The 19,166-nt window shown below is 46.6% G+C and overlaps 1 protein-coding gene across 4 annotated transcripts in view; it reads right to left on the bottom strand.

The window, feature by feature from the left end:
* igsf9b (immunoglobulin superfamily, member 9b) overlaps window positions 1-19,166 on the bottom strand; it is a 42,998-nt gene that overhangs the window by 16,182 nt on the left and 7,650 nt on the right. For all 4 annotated transcript variants that reach the window (XM_064347524.1, XM_064347525.1, XM_064347523.1 and 1 more), the window contains exons 2-4: window positions 13,135-13,230; window positions 11,441-11,647; window positions 1,489-1,635 (exon numbers count right to left, since the gene is read on the bottom strand). In XM_064347524.1, coding sequence (XP_064203594.1) covers window positions 1,489-1,635; window positions 11,441-11,647; window positions 13,135-13,195 — 415 coding nt within the window. In that variant the 5' untranslated portion in view covers window positions 13,196-13,230. The remainder of the gene's footprint in view (window positions 1-1,488; window positions 1,636-11,440; window positions 11,648-13,134; window positions 13,231-19,166) is intronic.

Genomic DNA, 19,166 nt, shown 5'->3' on the forward strand with positions numbered 1-19,166 from the left:
TCGTGGTGAGCAACATAACCTTTACAAACAGAATTGACAGTACGACAAATGTACATGCAACGGTAAAATTAAAAATCTCTGTTCCATCATTGTTCCTAAAGCTAGCAGGTGGACTTATCCAAAAGGCGTACGGAGCACAGACAGAGGTCATCCTTTTGATTCAGCTGTAACAAGCACACAAGACTTTCAGCAGCATTAGCCTGTTTTTCTTCTTTGACCCTTAAACCACTCGTTTCTCTAACAGAATAAGCGGCTTGTTCGCTCGGATCCTCCTGTTGATGATTCGTGTCTGCCGAGACAATGAGTTGAGACCTGACCCCCTGAGTGCAGTGCATTTGCACAGGCCTCTTCAAACAGACAGACCTGAAATAGCTCCAAATCCCCGCTCACTCTCCCCTTCCTTTAAATACTGCATGTACTCAGTGGGCTGGAGAGCGATGAAGAGCGGACCTGTTCACCAGGTGACTGGGTGCAGCAGCAGGCCGGGGTGACCTTCTGAGCGGGTGACACATTGATGAGGAGTGCAGGCTCACCGTTGGTCCAGGGTCTCCCCTCTGTCACTTTGAGTGAGTGTGCATGTGTGTTGTGTGTGTGTGTGGTTCATTGAGCTCCATAAGGTTCAGGACAAAGCCATATTTTTTCTTCATTTGGCTCTGTACTCCACAATTTTAGATTTGAAATCAAACAATTCACATGTTTTTGAAGTGGAGATTCTTAGTTTGTATTAAAGGGTATTTTTAAATATACATTTTGGTCTCAACACTTACATTTTTCTCTGCAAACTATGCATGTGGGAGTGAGATGCTGTTCGTCAGTGTTTGCGTGTGATGTGTCATATTTCCCTGAGTCCATTTGTGCAATGTTCTCTGTGCAGTGTGTGGTCTGTGTGTGATGTATAGTGTGTAGTTTTCTCTGTAGTATGTCTGTGGGTGTGAGATGTTGTTTGTCTGAGTGTTTGGGTGTGAGACGTGTAGTGTTTCTCTATGCAGAGTGTGTGTTTGCTTTGGCTGGAGAAGAGTGTCAGTTGGAAAAAGCCCTGTGCCAAGTTAAACACAGAAGCAGGTCTGAAATCCCTAGGCACAGTAGGCACGTGGTGAGAGGCTGGCGCAGATTACTTCACATGGTTAACACCCACCCCACCCAGCCACCCACCACACCCCACTTCCACACACACACTTCCACACACACATGCACGCACACATACAAACAGGCCATAAAACACATTCACATTCACTACGTGCTTTGAGCAGGTTGGCAGTTCACAGACTCTCCTGTGCGTACGTGATGGCGTTAAACACCGACAGAACTCCTCTGACGGCATGCAGCAGACACCAGCTGAGACAGAAGTGGATGCTTTGAGGAAAAACAAGTGTATTATGCAACACTTTCTCACCGGCTGCAATAAGGATCCCCCCCGTTTGTAATAACGGAAAAAGGGAGGCCCGTCAACCACGCCCGTCTCGCCGCGACGACCCGCCAGACACGCACCTGTGATGGAGAGGAAGGTCCAGGTGCCGTTGCGGAACTCGTCCGTGGTCCTGTCCAGCAGGAGGATGCGGCACTCGAACCAGCCCTCGTCATCCAGGCGTAGCCCCTCCACCAGCAGAGAGGCACCCCGAGTCAGAGACACCCGGCCTGGGGGCAGAGAGGGGGCAGGGGCGGGCTCATGAGACCAGCCGCCCCTAGCACAGAGCTACGGCGACAGCTTCACCACATACAGGTGGTCACTGGGACAGAGATGGGCCTTTACACGCTAATGGGAAAAGTCTCTAAACCTCACGGTGGCTGGCGATGGTCAGTGGCAATGGCCTTAGCTAACTTTGGCGTAACGCTATATGACATAAAAATTATGAAAGTCCGAAAAATATATTGGACTAACAGGTTAAGGTAACCAACCTGTGGAAACTTTTTTGAAAAGATTTCGTTTGAGGTTTTAAGTATTTATGGAATGTAAATCATGTTGCATACGTCTGTTAAATGGCAAAATAACAATCTTACAATACGGTACTGTGGAATTCAAAAGTTTAGCTTTGGAGCAACAGAAAGCAAGGAATGTTATACACAGAGAGCAACCAGAGACCTTGAATTGGTTGTGTAAATGCACATTCTTCACTTCTACTAAATTACGTCAGATTATAGGTCAGTGGAGTACACGTATTTAGCATTCCAATTGTTTACAATTGAAACATAAAAAGCACTACAGTGATGAACGATTCTTAATTTGAAAGCTTTGCACAAGGGCACATCATTTCTCCGGTATACCACAGAAAGCTTCAAAGTTTGCTGGCACAGAGAAAATAAAGATTCAGTGTCATTGCTTGCAAAAATCTATGCAAAAATTACGTGCATGTGGTAAGAATGCAAAAAAAGATGTATTTACACTGTTAATGGTCCATTTCTGTGATTGGTGGAACCATGAACCACGTCCCTAAATAGATAATGGATATAGTTCCGCTTTGACCCACAGGTGATGTTACACATATTTGCAAACTAAGTACAAAGTCTGGATTGTTTGAGGCAACCATAGGAAAAGGACACTGAAACATATGGAATAGAGAGGCAGAAGGCAAGGGAAAACACACACACACACACACCGTGAATTATTCTCCAAGCCACACAGAAATGCACGCCCAATCTCTCTCTCTGTCGCTCTCTCTCTTGCTCACAGACACACAAAAATGTTGCCCCTGCCAAAAATATCTCCTTGATCTGTTCAAAGTTACACTTGCCCCTTCAATCTGTACTCCTCAGATTCAAATCTAAACAGGTCTTTCAGTCTCTCTCTCTATCCCTCTCTCTCTCTGCTTCTTACAACTTCTGGGCTTTGAAATTTGATCTCCCAGTTGCCTGGTGACTGAAGCCTGGTTTTCAGAGTACTGAATTACCCCTCCCTCCCCCACTCCCCCTTTCTTTATCTTTCTCTCAATGAAGTCTTTTTTAAATGCGGGGGTTTTAAATGATACGAGGATGCGTTCTCGTGAGCGAGGGCGAAACTCAAGCCCCAAAGTTTGCTCAAGGCCCGCAGGAGCCGTTATATTTTTTGAAAGTAAGCATAAGTGAGCATGCCATGAGAGAGTCAACTGTGAATTCATAATGCTCACTGCACCCCCACTACCCCATCACACCCCACTGTCGCTGAAAACAGAACAAACTTTTGCTTGCTTCTTTTTAAACATTTTATAGCAATTACAGCTGAAAATGCATACACCTACTACAAAGAAACAGTAATTTAAGCCAAATATAAAACCGACAAAATTAAAGCAATAAATGTATGCAAATAAATCAAATGTTTAATTTTATACCTTTTCCCCCCAATCCTGATCTGACTGAAAGAAACCCCTTTACACCCACGCCCCCAAGCAGAAAATAAACAAAAAACAAATTCAAACTGGAACTTCACTCGATGAGAATGCTTAAAATTAATTTCTGCAAAAAAAACTCTGAAGGTCTGGTGAAATGCCAAAGCGTGTTTAAAAAAGGCTTACGGTGACTAACAATTAACCCACTTGCATACATTTCTTATGGGTGTTTGGTGCTTAGGCTAATAGTTAGGGAGCCATTGTTAATGATTACTGACTGTTCTGTTCGCAGACAGACCAAACCCTCAATGGGAGGGACTCAGCCCTGGGTTATCATAAAAAGGTTCCTGTGATCCTGGGTCTATATCCCTAAAGCAGTAATCAGGAAGCTAGGCGAGGAAGAATGTGTACGGAAGTGATAACAGGTGTTTAAAGGATAGAAACACACGCTATCTCTCCGTGAGGTCCTCCCTCCCTTTACCTCCCAGGATATCGCATGATTTTCCCCCCCCCAAAATGTCACTGGATGCAATAAGAAAATTTATATACTCATTAACACCTACTCGCTAAACCCACTGGCCTAACACTGACAACTGATTATTTTTTAGACAGAATGGCATTGCATTCAAAGGAAAGACTTCATAATTAGTGGGTTCCTGGTTAATGGAAATGTAAGCTATGTTATGCTATGACATTAGAAAATCTGCTAAGCTCAAAATAATGCAATGCAATAATTTAAAGAGGTTTCCCTTATTTACACGTCTGCACACAGATAAAGATTTATGAAGTTCATTATTATAGCTTCCAGCCTTTAAGAATTCAAATAAAATTCAGATGAAAAAAACAGGAAATAGCTAATCATGGGCACACAGGCAGACACACACAGCATGTTGATTTTTAAAGGCCAGCAAGCACAGTGCCAATTGGCTAGTCCAGAGGGAATTCCATTTTCACCATTGTACTCTTAACCCTTTCTCTTTACCTCTCCCTCTCCCTCCCTCTCTCTCTTTCTGTCTCTGTTGTATCCTCTGTCCATCTAGACGACAACCCCCCACCCCTTTTAATTCTCTCATGTTACCATAGTGATGACACCAAGAATGGCCAGTGGCAGGAGTTTGGATTTGAATTCAGTTGCTGTAGAAACGCAACCGGGCAAAGCACATGGAGTGTTAAAGGGGGGGGTTCATGGGAGTGTGCGTTTGCGCCAGTGTTGTGATTTGAAAAATTACACACGAAAACATGTTTTGGTTTGAATAACGAGAAAAGGGCTTGGACAGAGAGAGGGTGGGGGAGAGAAGGGGAGAGCTGTTTTCATTTAAATTCATGGTCAAACAATAGCCCTGACGTGGAAAGAGGGAGACAGATTTGTTTGCATTTAAATGTGGAATCTCCAAAGAATACCAGGTTTGTACACATGCCTCTGAGCGACAATAGGGCTACTGGCTTATGGTCACAACAAGACGTTTTATAATAAAATAAAATAACAAATATGCACAACATAAACAGGAATAAACCTTCAAACCTTGAAGTCAAGCTCAAGAAGAGATGTTTCTTGCATTACTCACACAGCACGTCCATTATTTCAATTTTGGTTTAGACGTTTGGTATTGACTTTCAGCCAGTCGACTGCTTAAACAGAACCACACTAAGACAGCCTCAGAGTGTAGACACATGAAGAGTTTAATCCAAATGGCCACCCAGACATAAAGAAAGACTGTTGAACATCCTCATCATGAACGTTGGTCTTGGCACTCGTCTTGTAATACAGAACTATGCCAAACAATTTACTGCTATTCTGCAACAATTGCATAAGCAAGGCAATTTGTTCTGCCACGCCAGACAGTGCAGTGAACCAAAACAAGCTCATATTAAAGGGGAGTTGGGGGTAGTGATGTGCCCTCTGGTGGGTTATTGATTGACTGGACACATTCCGAAGAACTGAACTGGCTGGTATCTTGAGGAGTGGTTAGACAGGGATTTTGGATCAAAGATCTACCCATAAACACAGATGAAGTAACCATCTACGATGTTCCTGACCCAATCGTTTAACACCACATACACTACATGACCAAACGTATCTGGACACCCTTTGGTCTGGGGCTGTTTTTCATGGTTTGGGGTAGCCAGTGAGGCAAATCTTAATGCTGCAGCAATTACATTATAGATGATTCTATGCTTCCCTAACAGTGTGAAGAATGCCCTTTCCTGTTTCAGCATGACAATGCCCCCGGGCACACAGCGAGGTCCATATAAAAATGGTTTTGTCAAGAATGGTGTGGAAGAACTTGACTAGCCTGCACAGAGCCCTTACCTCAACCCCATGCAACACCACTGTGATCCATTGGAAAGCCAACTGCGAGCTAGGCCTAACCGCCCAATCAGTGCCCATCCTCACTAATGCTCGTCTGGCTGAATGGAAGCAAATCCCTGCAGCAATGAGTTTGTTATAGCAGCAAAGAGTGGACCAACTCAATATTAATGCCCATAATTTTGGATGAGATGTTGGATGTCAGGTGTCCACATACTTCTGACCATGTAGACCATCTCTCTTCTGTGAGCTGCTGGCTGCAAAGAGAGGAAATGACTCTTCTTCCAGACAATGATTAGCTCTCCCTATGCCTAAATTCAAAATCTAAAGGTCAGAGCTGAAAATAAAAACCCTTAATGGTGTTTGAGGGGGGATAATGTCACACCATGGTAGGGATACAAATTTCTTCAATTACCCAGTATGCTTCATCTTCCTTGCTCTCCATGCAATTTAAGGAGAACGACTTCCATGTCTGCCACAATGGTCAGCCCCAACAGCTTCTCATCAGTTCTGGTCAATGGCTCTTTACCCCTGACATAGCATGAAGACTCCAGTCCAGCTGGAGTCCTGTATCTGACATGTCTGACCTGTGTGCAGTGGACAGTATAATGCAGGCGCTAATCCGCCCAGCAGTGATTCTGCACTCTTGATATTAGCAAGTCAGATGTGCTCCCAGTGGGTGGTGGACTGAAGAGCACGGGGCTCTCGAATCGTGCCGCGCCACGGTCAAGTTTCTGCTAGCGGTTCTTGGACTCTGACCCTCTTTACATAACCGGGACCCCAGGCGATTTCTGCTGAGGAGGCCTTCTGTGGGACGCCGCCGCTCGCATCTGAAACCGCTGCTTTCCTGCTGCCGGCGCAAACTCGCCGGCGCTAATGCTAACAATATTGCGTTCCGTGGCGCTCAATAAGGTGCGGCGCCTCTTCCCCCGTGTCCCGATTCGCGCGTGGCGCTAGGCATGACGTGACCCGGACGTGCCGGCGAATTGTTGCCAGTAGTGCACGTTCTGTTTACGGTTACGATCCGCCCTCTGCCTCGAAGTTAAAGCTCTGGGATTGCCTTCCATTGTTCCGGGAATAAAGGAATGCTTGTGTGATTGGAGCAGCAGAGCCCAGTGTTCAAATGCATGGATACAAGGGAAAGCACCCTTGGCATGCTACAATAATATTGCCACCTATGTAGGAAGGCAGATTGATGCGTTTTGAAAGACCTCGGCTTTTGTTTTTCTTTGCCCGTCCGTATGAGTCTAAGGGAGACAGGGCGAGGTGCATTGTGGGATGTGTTTTGATTTGAATACAATCATAAGTCTGGGTTGGCCTCCCAGCCCCCCAACAGGCTTCATTGCCTCCCCCCCCAAACTTCACTCTCCAATCCTCTCTCCCCTAATCAGTTTAACCCTCTTATGAATAGCTCTTTGTCCAGGGCCAGATTACAGTTAACTCTGTCCCCCGCTCTCTGTCCGGCTGCGTTAGCCCCTACCCCAGCAAGCACGCTCAGCTCACATGTCCCAACAAAAACCGCTCCAGCCACATGTCCCAGCAAAACCTCTCCAGCCACATGCTGCTAAATGTGCCTGCGCTTCCAACAGCGAGACCCTAGCACTTCTCATGGTTTGCAGTTGGTTGGAAAGACCCAGCTGTAAATGTGTAACAATACAAAATATGCGCCCCATATGCAAACAGGATATGGTTAAAATCCCTTAATTTCAGGATTTAGACTTGAAAGAATTTCAGGATTTAGCCTTTTAGACATAAAAGGATGAAGGGAATTTTTCCTTGAAGCAACAGGAGTAAACAGTATGCGTTGAGTAGGATAGTTAGAATGATCCTCCAAGAAGAAACACGTTTGATTCCCCCAGGTTCCAGAATCCTCTGGTCAAGGATCCGGTGGTCTTGTCACTATCTGTACACTAACACTTTTCCATCTCCCACCGTGTCTCCCTTTACCTACCGCCTAGTTCCCGGGTACGAGAACAGGGTACTGCCCGGTCACAGTGCGGCGTGCGGAACAATGGCACAAAGCACAATGCCGGCTGATCCGTTTCCCTCTCTTCTGATCCCACGACACAGGCCACACCTACCGCACGGTGAAATTAAGTAACAGGTCCTTTTGTTCCCGCTGAGACCTCTGGGCCTGAGAACGTGAAACCCAGGAGGCCGGGGCTGCATTCTTGCGACGCCGCGTCAGCCTTTGGCAAACGTCTCTCAGATGGAGGCTTTTGAGATTCGGTGGGCATTCAGGTTACACACCAGCCCATCTAATCTGACCATGTTTACTTAAATCTTAGCAACAAGAAGTCTACGAGCCACGGAGAGTGGGACAGATGCCAAATACACTATAATCATACAGAAGCGTAAGTCCATTGGGTCTTATCAGAAATTATCTGCGATACAGATGCCCTTATCTTGGTAAGTATAATATTTGTAAGTCCCCCTAGACTGGATATTATACGTACCCATTCTGAATACACATATCCATTAATACGCCTTGACATTTACTGCGGTGCTCTACATACACAACTGCAATGCTCCACGTGGGATTTGAACCTACAATATTAAGTTTATAAGCACCGTTCCCAAAGCACCAGGATATACTGCCAGCTGCAACAGCCAATCACAGAAGGTTGAGTTCCACCCGGAGAGAGGTGAAGTGAGGACGTATTTCAGAGTCCGTCTCAGGCTGTGTGAGAAGGGAGACCTGCTGGGCAGTCTGGGGTTTAAACTAACTCCCCGCCCCAACACCCCCCAACAACCCCCCCCCCCCGCCAAACCACCCGTCTCTGCTCGTTTTCTTCGAGACCGAGGGAGTGCTTGATCTGCCCCTTTCAGGGTAACTCCCCCTGACAGCAGAGGCTGAGCAGGGGAACGGCCGGCTTGGACCCAGGAAGCACCTTCGGCTGTTCGGAGGGGTCATCGGCGGCATCGCCGTACTCTTCTGCGCCGAATCGACCGGGCTGTTGGATTGGATGAGATTATCTCTAAATGCCTTTATTTGTTCTGGGCTCCCCCCAGCTGAACTTCCCTGAAATAGATCGCTCTTGTCTGTTATCGAGCGACTTCCTGCCCACACGTGTGGAGTGCTCCTGGGTATAAGCCGATTGTGTTGTCTTCAAATTGGAATCACCGTGTGATGCTCAAAAGGCATTTTTTATTGTCTCACAGGAAAAAAATTCACCCTGAACAACCTTAAACACACCCTTCCCCCACTCAGAAAATGTCTGCATCACCAGCCATCTCAAAATGTGACTGACCCCCCAGGAATATAAAAGAACATAAATTGCATCTGGCAACTAATCACAGGAAGGATTATTATGGTCTGGCTCTTGGATTATAGGCCCAATCCAGGAAGGGGGGGGGGGGGGTGCATTTTAAGGATCACGTGTGACACTTGATTCCACAGATTAGAGTGACAGGCTGTTCGTGGCCATTTGGAGGAAGAGCAGAGACACAGAACTTCCCCCCAGGGCAACACACCTGAGAAGACTACAGGCTGAAATAAGACCCCACCCCAAATGCAGCAGCCCACCCCTCTCTGTCCCATCGGAGCGCCTCCATGGGCTCTTCACGTTCTCCTGCACAGGGAGGCCCCCTCGAGACCTCCACCCCCACCCTCCTGTGAACGAGAGGCCTCGGTTTCAACCTGGAGTGGGATCTGAGAGGTGCGGTTGGGGGATGGGGCGGCCAACTGCACTCTTTCGCGACCCCTTTTGACTCCAGCAAAATGTCCGCCGCGCTCCGTTCCGGTCCAAAAGAAATACGCAAAGACGTGGCCGTTCTTTGAAGCCTCCGCGCACGTAAACGGACACCGGAGAAAGAAAAACAAGCGTGTTTTTTCCCCAGTAAAAGTTTGCGCCAGGGCAGAACGGACTGCAGAACCCGCTCCTCTCCTCGCGATGGAAGGGACCGCATCCCCGCGCGTTTTAATTGGAGGGGGAGAGCGCATCAGATCAGCCGCGGGGACGCGCTTCATCCCCCGCCAGCTGGCTCCGGCGGAGGGCGAATGAAAAGCAGAGACGCTCCGCGGAGGGAGGGAGGGAGAGAGAGAGAGAGAGACGGCGAGATGGAGAGATGGGGGGGAAATTAAAGACTATTATTGTTATTATTAGAATTGCACTTAAGTGCAGCCATTTGCAACCCCTGTTTCTTAATGCCAGGCAGCACATGAATCAGCGGTGCTTTTTTTGTTTTTGTCGAGTAAAGTAGTACAATTATGTGTGATTTACCAAATGATCTACCTCCCTTAAAAAATCTGTGCATGCAAGAACTGGGCTGATCAGGGAGGCGGGGAGCAGTTTGGCAGAGTTCCAACGCTCCTGTCTTATAAGAGCGGAGCCCCCGTGGGTGGTATTCCTTCAGGTGACAAACATTTCCTGATTTCTGTCTGATGACTGATTTCAGAATCGCTCTGGTCAGGTGTGAAAATGACCAAAAGGGATGTTTCAGGCCTGACCTATTTGGAAGGAGACAGGATTTTTCACATACACCAGACAGACACAGGTCATGCCGTTGGTAGTGGCGGGGGAAGGGAAGGGAAGGGGGGGGGAGGCGTGGGGTGCGTCGATGATAGCTCTTTGTCTTGTTTATTTTGAAAGACAATAGGTGGATTATGCTACTTGCACAAGAAAAAAATCTGGACTCTCAGCCCACTCACCCAATAGCAAAACAATCCCCTTTTTAATGGGTCACCCTGTTGGATATCAATAAAGAAACCGTCACTGGGCCTGCCCCCCCTCCCACGCACCCCATCCTCATTTAAACCCCACTCTCCTTAATCCTGAAAACCCCTATCACACCTCCCACCCAGCAGACACAGCCCTCCCCACTCTGTCTGTCTATCCCCCCCCCCCCAAGCTCTTCCTTATACAGTACCCAGGAAAACCAAATACCTCTCATTTTCCCCTCCCCCATTGCTACTTCAACCACTCTCTCACACACACATGCACACAAATACACACACACACACACACACACACACACACAAATGCACACACATGTGCACACAAATACACACATACACACACACACACACACAGTAATTGCAGGGCTCTTGTTTGGATGGATTACCTATATGGCAAATCTGCTCATCTTTTCGGTTCCCTTGCTTTCAATAAACCAGTTTTCCCCCTCTGCCACTTCCCACACATAAAAACGCACACACACACACACACACACACACACACACACACACACACACAGGCACGTATGCATGCACGCATACACCCACACACACACACACACAAACACACAGCTGTATTGACTGTATTGACAGAGAAGTTAAAGGCTCTTCCAGGGAAAAGCAAACTCCCGAAGGAGCTTTGAAAGTTTTTCTAATTTCAAGATGGGACCCCCCCCTCTGCCCCCCAAATTACCCGGGAAATCACCCTCTCTCAGGTCCTTGTGTGCGTCTCTCAAAAAGACAACAATTATCCCAGCCAATTCAGAGCAGAGTGGCCATTTTTCCACACCAACCGCCTTTGTCTCCGAGCCCCATTGCTGTACCTTTACAATGGAGCGCAATGCAGTTTACGGCTGTACCGCGCTCTTTTGTGTAGCTGGCCAAAGCCTTTTAACAGCTACCGAAAATTCCCGCCGACCACACTAAGGCAAAAACACAATCACATTCTTTAAAAAGTTGCTCTGAATCAACGAGTTGGCTTGGGAACGCTTTTAACCCCAGTCAGAAAACCAATTCCCGACCGGTTCTCACAAAACCGAAGTTAGCCGCAGTTTGGTTTTGATCAATGGAATGTTCCAGCAACAATGAGGCCTGAGCGGACGCTAAAATCGTTTATGCTGCGGCAGGCTGAGGGGGCCTCGGACGGGCATGACTCACCCCTGTAGCTGGGGTGCACGCGGGGGCTGTACACTCCAAATTTGATGAGGATGGGGACGTTGTAGCCCAGGCGCACCCACTCCACCACGTGCAGGGGGAAGAGGCGGGGCGTGGTGGCGCCCGAAGAGGGCGGGGCGAGGCTGCAACCCAGCTCCGCTGCGCCCCCGACTCTGGCACGAACCAACGACTCGGAACCCTGGGAGGTACCTGTGGGGAAGGGGGGGGGGGCACAGATCATTACACACTCATGACACACCCGCTTACAGGAAGGGTGGGATTCATAACCAGGCCTACCGTTTCCTGCAGATTCCCATTAAAAATATTTGTGGCTGAGGGGAGGAATTTTCTGTAAGCAAATGCATTTCGTGCTCCACATATGAATCAGGGCCATCGTCTGCGAGGAATGTTTAAAACATTTTTGTAAATTATGTGGTTTTGCAAGTCATTATGCAACAGCGAACTGGGTTCCAACGACAGAATTGCTGAGGCTGCTGGACATGCAGCTTGTTTCAGTTCAGTAAAAAAAAAAAAAGTTTGTTAGCAATATTTTCCTGAATGCTTAAAGGCAAAATCTGTAAGCATTTATCAAGTAAACATTTAATCTAATTTCCTTGGTCTAAACAGATTCAGGGGCTTCCTTCTACAGGAGCATCTTGGCTGTGGGTACTAGTTAGGAGAATGGGAGGATACGGGGGAGAGGGAGGGGGAGGGGGGGCAGAGATACAGGAGAAGAGGAATACAGGCAGTATGAGGGGGGAAGTAGGCCAAGTTCTGAAACAGGGTGTACATCTGTCTACGTGTGCGTGTGTGTATATACACATGTACATACTGATGGGCCTCAGCCTGCAGAGCAGACAGCTCTCTGATCATATTCCTTGTTTGCAGCAGACTCGGTGCGCCATTTGATGTTGAGGTCGCTGGGCTGAACACACTGTGAGCTCATTAACTGCACCTGAGGCCAGGCCTGCGCTTGCTGCCACATGTTGTTTCTTGTCTTTGTCTGGCACGGCGATTATGCGCTAATCTCAAACAGAGAAAGCAGCAGATCCCCCCCCCGCCCCACGCCGCTGTCCCCGACCCGTCCCACCCGTCCCCCGTCCGCCAGACCCACCCCCCGACCTGTCCCCACCCGCCACCCCCCGTCCGCCAGACGGCGCACACATGGCTTGTGCCCCACAGCGACCCCCCCCCTCGTCCCCCAAACGCGTGCTGCAAGCGAAGGGGGGACCTAAATCCCGGATTGATCCAAATCCGGATTTTGCGGATATTTTCAGCATGCGTGGGATTTCACCCCATTCCCTCTCACTGACTGCGTTGCACCCCCCTACCCAACACCACCCCCCCTCCCCCTTTCCACTGGGAGCAAAAGACAAGAGCCCACTGTATAGAGTCATGATCCTTCTACATTTTACTGACTGCAGGGTAAACCTAAAAGATACGGGTTTATCCCTCTTCAAAACAATTTTCAAAAATTCTAACTGAGGCCAAAAATGGTTTGGCGTGATTACAGGTATTTGAGTATTAAATACAGGCCAATACAGAAAATGTGTTCTGCCAGGATTACAGAGTGGGGGGGCAAATTAGATAAGAAGGTGCACAGAAACAGAGGGAGGAGAAAGAGGAGGAGAGACAGACCTGAGAAACGGGGGATAAGGAAAGGGATAAAGGGGACGGCTGAGGACCGCGGTACTTACGCAGCAGACAGAGGGCGGCGGCGGCTGTCACACACAGAAGCCGGAGTCTGTCCAATCCCATGGCCGTCGCTCACACTCCCTCGCACATCTCCCCACCTGCAGACGGGACGGAGACGCGCGTCACTCCACCGCCCTTTACCCCAGCACACTCAAACTCCCATAATGCACTCATGCTCCCTTCCCATAATGCACTCATGCTCTCTTCCCAAAATGCTTTTTCTCTTCGCCCTCTTTAAGTGTCCCATGCATAAGGTCTCCAGCGGAACGCACAGACTTCGACCCCAGTGTAGCTAAGGGACAGTCACGTGGCGTTAGGAAAAACACGGATGTGACCTCTAGGTTTATGAAGGCGTTGAAGGTGCAGTCTGAGTTGGGAGTGCCTGATTACACTGGATGAGAGACTACACAAGGTCAAGCTCATTTACAACAATCACATTTTACTGAATACAGCAATAGCAGTCATAACACCAACAACAATTTCTCAGACTGGATTCCATGTGAACATTCCTATGGGAATGCCCTCGGTGAATCCCATTCTAAATGAACAATTCATAAACCCCAAAAGAAACACCTTCCATGTGTTGTTGGTAAAATAATAGCGAACATTTTCTCTGGAGGGGATGAACAGAAAATACAGAAGATAAATTATGATGAGAATCTGGATCTGTCCTAGGACAAGATAAAGGACTGAAATGACACAGGAGGTAATTAATAGATCACAATCCCACTGTGTAAGAATGCCCCTGCCCCAGCTGAGCATCCCAGTATGATAAGGAAGGGCCGTGGTAATCAGCCAGGTGTCAGTGTCACTGATATAGCCACGCAGACCAGCATGGTCCAGGCCCTCTAACTGGGTGGACAGTGACAGACAGGTAACAGACACATGAGATAGGAGGGGTGGCCTCTGCTCCTGTTTCTCTGTCCCTGTTCTCCTATCATTTCCTTCTTAATCACTAACCCCTTGCCCTCTTCCCTTTGCATGGGAAAGCAGGATATTTCATCTCACATAACACGCTGAAACTCTTACGTTTGCTTTGGAAACCACACATTCGTACTTGGGGGAATTTGAATGGATTCTGCTCAATGTCTACCATTCAATGTTCCGATTCATCATAAACACAAATTAACACAACAGTTATTTATGAATAACGCAATCAAGGTCCCAGCAGTGTTTTCCGGCAATGTTTTCTCTTCTCCTGTGTTTTACTTCACCAGACTTAGCAACTCAATATCAATTTTACAGAAGAGCCCCATCAAAAAAAAGAAGAAATTCTTAATGTGTAATACTCTGAAATGGGAAAATACTTAGTAGCACAGACTGATCGCTTGTATACAGCCAAACACAAGCTTAAGACACAAAGCAGACACGCACAGCAGCTTAAATTAATCAACTCGTCTAATCTTCCTTTTCCCCGCATGACTCAAAACACCAAACTACAGTTGGCCGCAGTGTCTGGACAACACAGACCTATGAGTCTGGGTTTCTCAGAGATTTAATCAAATACAAATTGAACCAGAATTTACCACAGGGAGGATAATTCTTGCTTAGCTGGCTGACCACCTACCACCGCACTGAGATACCCCTCCTCTTCCAACCCCACTCTCCCAAGCACTCTATTCAACGGCACTAATACCGGCTTATTACTTTAAGTTAATTAGACAAATGGAAGGGGGTAGGCTATTTCAGGCCTGCTGGCTAGAGCAGTAGTTTACAAAATCCTGGGAACAAGCTAGGAATGCAAGCGCGATCACACAAGCAAGGCGGCACTAGGAGCCACAAGCCAGTGTGACCCATTCCGTTCCGTTCCTAGCTGCTGACCCTTTCGGAGAACGGCTGCAGTGAAAGCTACAGGGTCCCGTGGCTTCCACAGTCTCTCGCGCCTACGGAAATGGTCCGAGGTGGATTTTGGTTGCGTAAGGAGAGCCTAAGCCTCAACTGAGTTTTTGGTGAACTGGCACAGCCCAACTGCAATAAAGACTGTTTCCAGAGGGGAAACCCTGAAGCCAGCACAAGCTCAAACAGATCGGGTGAATAAAACGGTGTTGGTACAGGCTGGATGCCAGGCTTGCGGCTTAGAGTGTCATAACAGGCGCATTAGACTGCAGGGCATCTATCCTGGGGCAACAGACTTTGATCTGCAGCAGCTATGAAGCAGATGCCGTATATATCAAAATTATGAGTATTCCACAAATCCAAAGAACAAGTAAATTGCTACTTAAAAAAACAATTTGCCATGCCAAACTGCCTAATGTAGTACATGTATGCGTGCGCGCGTACCAGAGATTTTTTTAATGACCAGCAGTGTTTGCACATAAAGCTAACAATGAGCACCCGCCCAGCTGTGCTTCTGTAGGTTCTCAGCCCCTCTCTCTCTCGAGTGATACTCAATATACATGTTGCAGTGATGGGCCAGTCAAGGGTTTGGACTTTTTAAAAATCCTTTCATCATCTCAGCCCTTATGTTCCTTTCAGTGTATTCAGCCTCCTATCACATGACAGAAACATGCCTCTGCAGTCCTGTGAACAGACACATTTGTCACTAAGGATCTGTACTGGAGACAGTGAAACTTTAGACCTGCAGAGGAACAATAACTTAAAACAGATCATTTAGATCTCTCTTTTACATTCAGGGGCAAATGGTTATCTATGAGGAAGTTCCAGATCATGTTCTACAGCCCAGCATTATAATTGCATAAGGGTAAAAAAAGTGCTTGATGACTCATTTCCAGAAAATGGGGCTGGTTTCTTATGTGTGTGGTATCATCAATCTGAAAATTTATATTTGAACAGCAGATGAGAAGCACGATCTAGTGAAAATATGGATGGACTGGATTATTTTCATGGGGTTGCTGCTTAATAGACCAGGGGTGAACTCATGTAGACTTTACCTAGTCAGTTTGACTTTACGTCAGGGCTCTGGCATTAGATGCTAGTGCTTTTTAGGATACTAATGTGTAGACTTTGGCTCAACAGGTAAAATAATATTGGCAATATTGGCACAGATCTCCCCCCAGTAAGCAAAGAATTTTAAATACTAGCCTAATTCCTGAAAACTCCTAACTTCAAACTCAGTAAATTCCAAAGTTATGCATCTGTCTTTTGTCCGTTTAAAAAAAATGTAATTCATGATTGTTGAAGTCAGTAAAGTAAATCAGTAAAGTATCAAAATAGCCATCTCTCTGTTTGTAAGGAGCAGAAACAGTGACATTCACTTCTTGCGCGAGGAGCAGACCAGCGTTGAGGGAAAGGTGTGATTGCACACTGTCGGTCCGGATTGCACTCAGCTGCATCATTCTCTGAAGCACAGCCAGGCTCCCCCGAGGAACCTCTCGCCTCGTCTTCCTCGAAGCCCATTGGCTACAGCGAGAAAAGGGCCACACGCTTGGATTTAAAGACCAGTTAGGTGAGGCGTGAAAACAAACAGCGCCGTGGGGGTGCGTCAGAAGACCCCGGCTGCAACCGTGCGCTGTTCCCAGCCGCATGACGCGAGTCAGATGTTTCTGATTGGAGACCCGAGGTCTGGTTTTGATTTAGGCGTTTCAACATCGCCTCTGATGTACCATTTCAGTACAATCATTAAGCACAATCACTATCATTCCCCTCAAAACTGAAGCAACAGCCACCGTGCTGTTAAATCACGACTGGCACAACTGAGAATGAACAAATTTAACATAGCCTAATTCACCAGTTCTGCTCAAAAAGCATAAACATATCGCCTGCAATCCATTATTTGCCATTTCCACAGACGCCTCTCGAATTAGGGCCCTTACTTCTCTGGTTATGTGTAATCACCAATGAAATTAAATTGTGTCTGGTAGTGACAGAACTGAGAATTTCAAAACAGAACACAGAACTTTAACATGGAATCAATCAGTTGGCACAGCCTTTAATCCGAATGCAGAGAAAGTTATAGGTAGTTAAAACAGGAAATATTCCAACTGATCCAATAAGACATAAAATGTGCCCTATGCATCCAGTGGCACTTCTTGACACACAATAGCTTTAAAATGACCAGTGTTTGCAGGGGAAACTCAATAGTTAAAGAACGAATCCATGAATGCGATAGTAGTGAACAAAATTAGTAAAACATGAAATTACATGCAACTACATCCAACTACATTACTGCACTGCCTAAGGGTTCAGAGATGAGTCAGCTAAAGATTTAATGAATGGCAGCTCATTAGTACCTAACAAGCTAGCTATCGCATTAGTAAGTAAGATGAGCCAATGCTCACACATTTTCTAGTGAATAATCACAAAAACCTGGGTTGGGTTGTTATCATGCAGCTCAAAGTACAACAGCAATCCTTCAAATTCTTTCCCATAACTCTTTGGGCCCAGCTTTGTTGGCTGAGTCACAGACAGCCTTGGAGTAGTGGCTTAGCCAGGCTTGGAACCACAAATGTTCTTACCGGAATATACAAACTGCACACAGCAGTCATTAAAAAGACTAAATCAAATAACAGTTAATAAACGAGCAAACAAAGAATCGGTACATCACAAAACAAAACACAATTTAGCGCCATGAAAAAGTGGGTGTTAACTTTTTTCATCAAATAAATGAAATAATAATTTTTTTTATGTGTTCTGTGCTTACTCCGGTTCCCTTTGTCTAATATTTCATTTTGTCTAAAGATATGAAACCGTTTAGTGTGAAAAATACGTGATAATAGAGGAAATTAGAAAGGGAGCAAATACAGTTTCACGGCACTGTAACTTGGATTGGTTGCGTGACATCAAGCATCAGAACCGCAGCAGTGGTCAGCGTTTCATTTCTAAGTGCAGTACCAAGAAACAGAAATTCCAATAGACATGCTGCGTTTGAGACACTGACTAAAAAGGTGGGTGTTGAGCTGGAGGAGGCTGAGTCTGAGTAGCCTGTCTGGAATGCCTGTGGGGAGTGCCTGGGGGCAAAGTGTACAGGTGTGTGCAGAGCTGCGGGCGGTAAAGAGCCTTACAGGTGAGCCACAGTCCCCAAGGAAACGGTGTAGCACTCGCAGACCTCGCTGTGCAGTACAGACAGGTTACACACCTTGATCCATTGGCATCTTTGGGAAGATTCTTATAGCAAACCCAAATAGACATCCTCCTACTTCTAGGGATATGAGAAGCGCCTTCATGGGGATATTAAGGCTTAATTAAGATTTCTTCTTGGAAGATACACTGCTAAGTGCTCATACGTCCATAAGGACTTGAAACAATATACGTGTGAAATCGCACATACAGTACCTACCACAAGTTTAGCTATTTGAATCAAAGATAAGTCAGTAATTGCAATATTGTATGACAATATGTAATTGTAGGGGTACCCAGATTACTGGGAGACCTGAACAGGACTGTCACTGCACACAATTTAAAAAGTTTTAGCATTCACTGCTGCAGTGACACTTTAGATGGGCCAATAATGCATTTGAACATACATAATGCAACTTGATCTTGGTTTTCTGCATCATGCGTGGAAGGAAGCACGAAAATGAAAACTTTTATTTACATCGAGTTTCACCGAAACCTCCTTGGGTACGTCAAGATCCAGTTCTCAGGCGTTTAAAAGAGCCCTTCACTAATCCCTTAATGGAAGACAAATTACAAGATAAACACAGGACCGGGTTTTACTGAACAAGTCTAAAAGAAGCCTGAATGCTCACACTGGCAAAAGTGCATCCGGAAAAGCATCACCATTACAGCTGAAATATGAAAAACATCTCAACGGCTTCTTTTTACAGCTTTCTGCCAAAAGCCTCCATAGAGCACCCCTCTCTACTGAATATGCCCTTGTGTCACGCTGTTCTGGAGAGAGAAAGGGCCATTTGTGAAGGTGTGGTGGCACGGGGGACAGAGGCGTGGGTTGCCAGAACCTGGGAATGCAACTCAGCCTGTCTCCTGAGAGGAACAAGCCAAACCCACGGAGATAAAAGGGGCTGTGACACATGAACAAGGCACAGAGGTAAACCACTGCTGGTATCCTTCCCTGTCCATCAAGTCTATTTTACTCATGTCTTTGCACAGAGCACAGTATGAAACCCTTTGGAAA

The sequence above is a fragment of the Anguilla rostrata genome, chromosome 8 (genome assembly GCF_018555375.3).
Source record: "Anguilla rostrata isolate EN2019 chromosome 8, ASM1855537v3, whole genome shotgun sequence".
Taxonomy (NCBI): domain Eukaryota; kingdom Metazoa; phylum Chordata; class Actinopteri; order Anguilliformes; family Anguillidae; genus Anguilla; species Anguilla rostrata.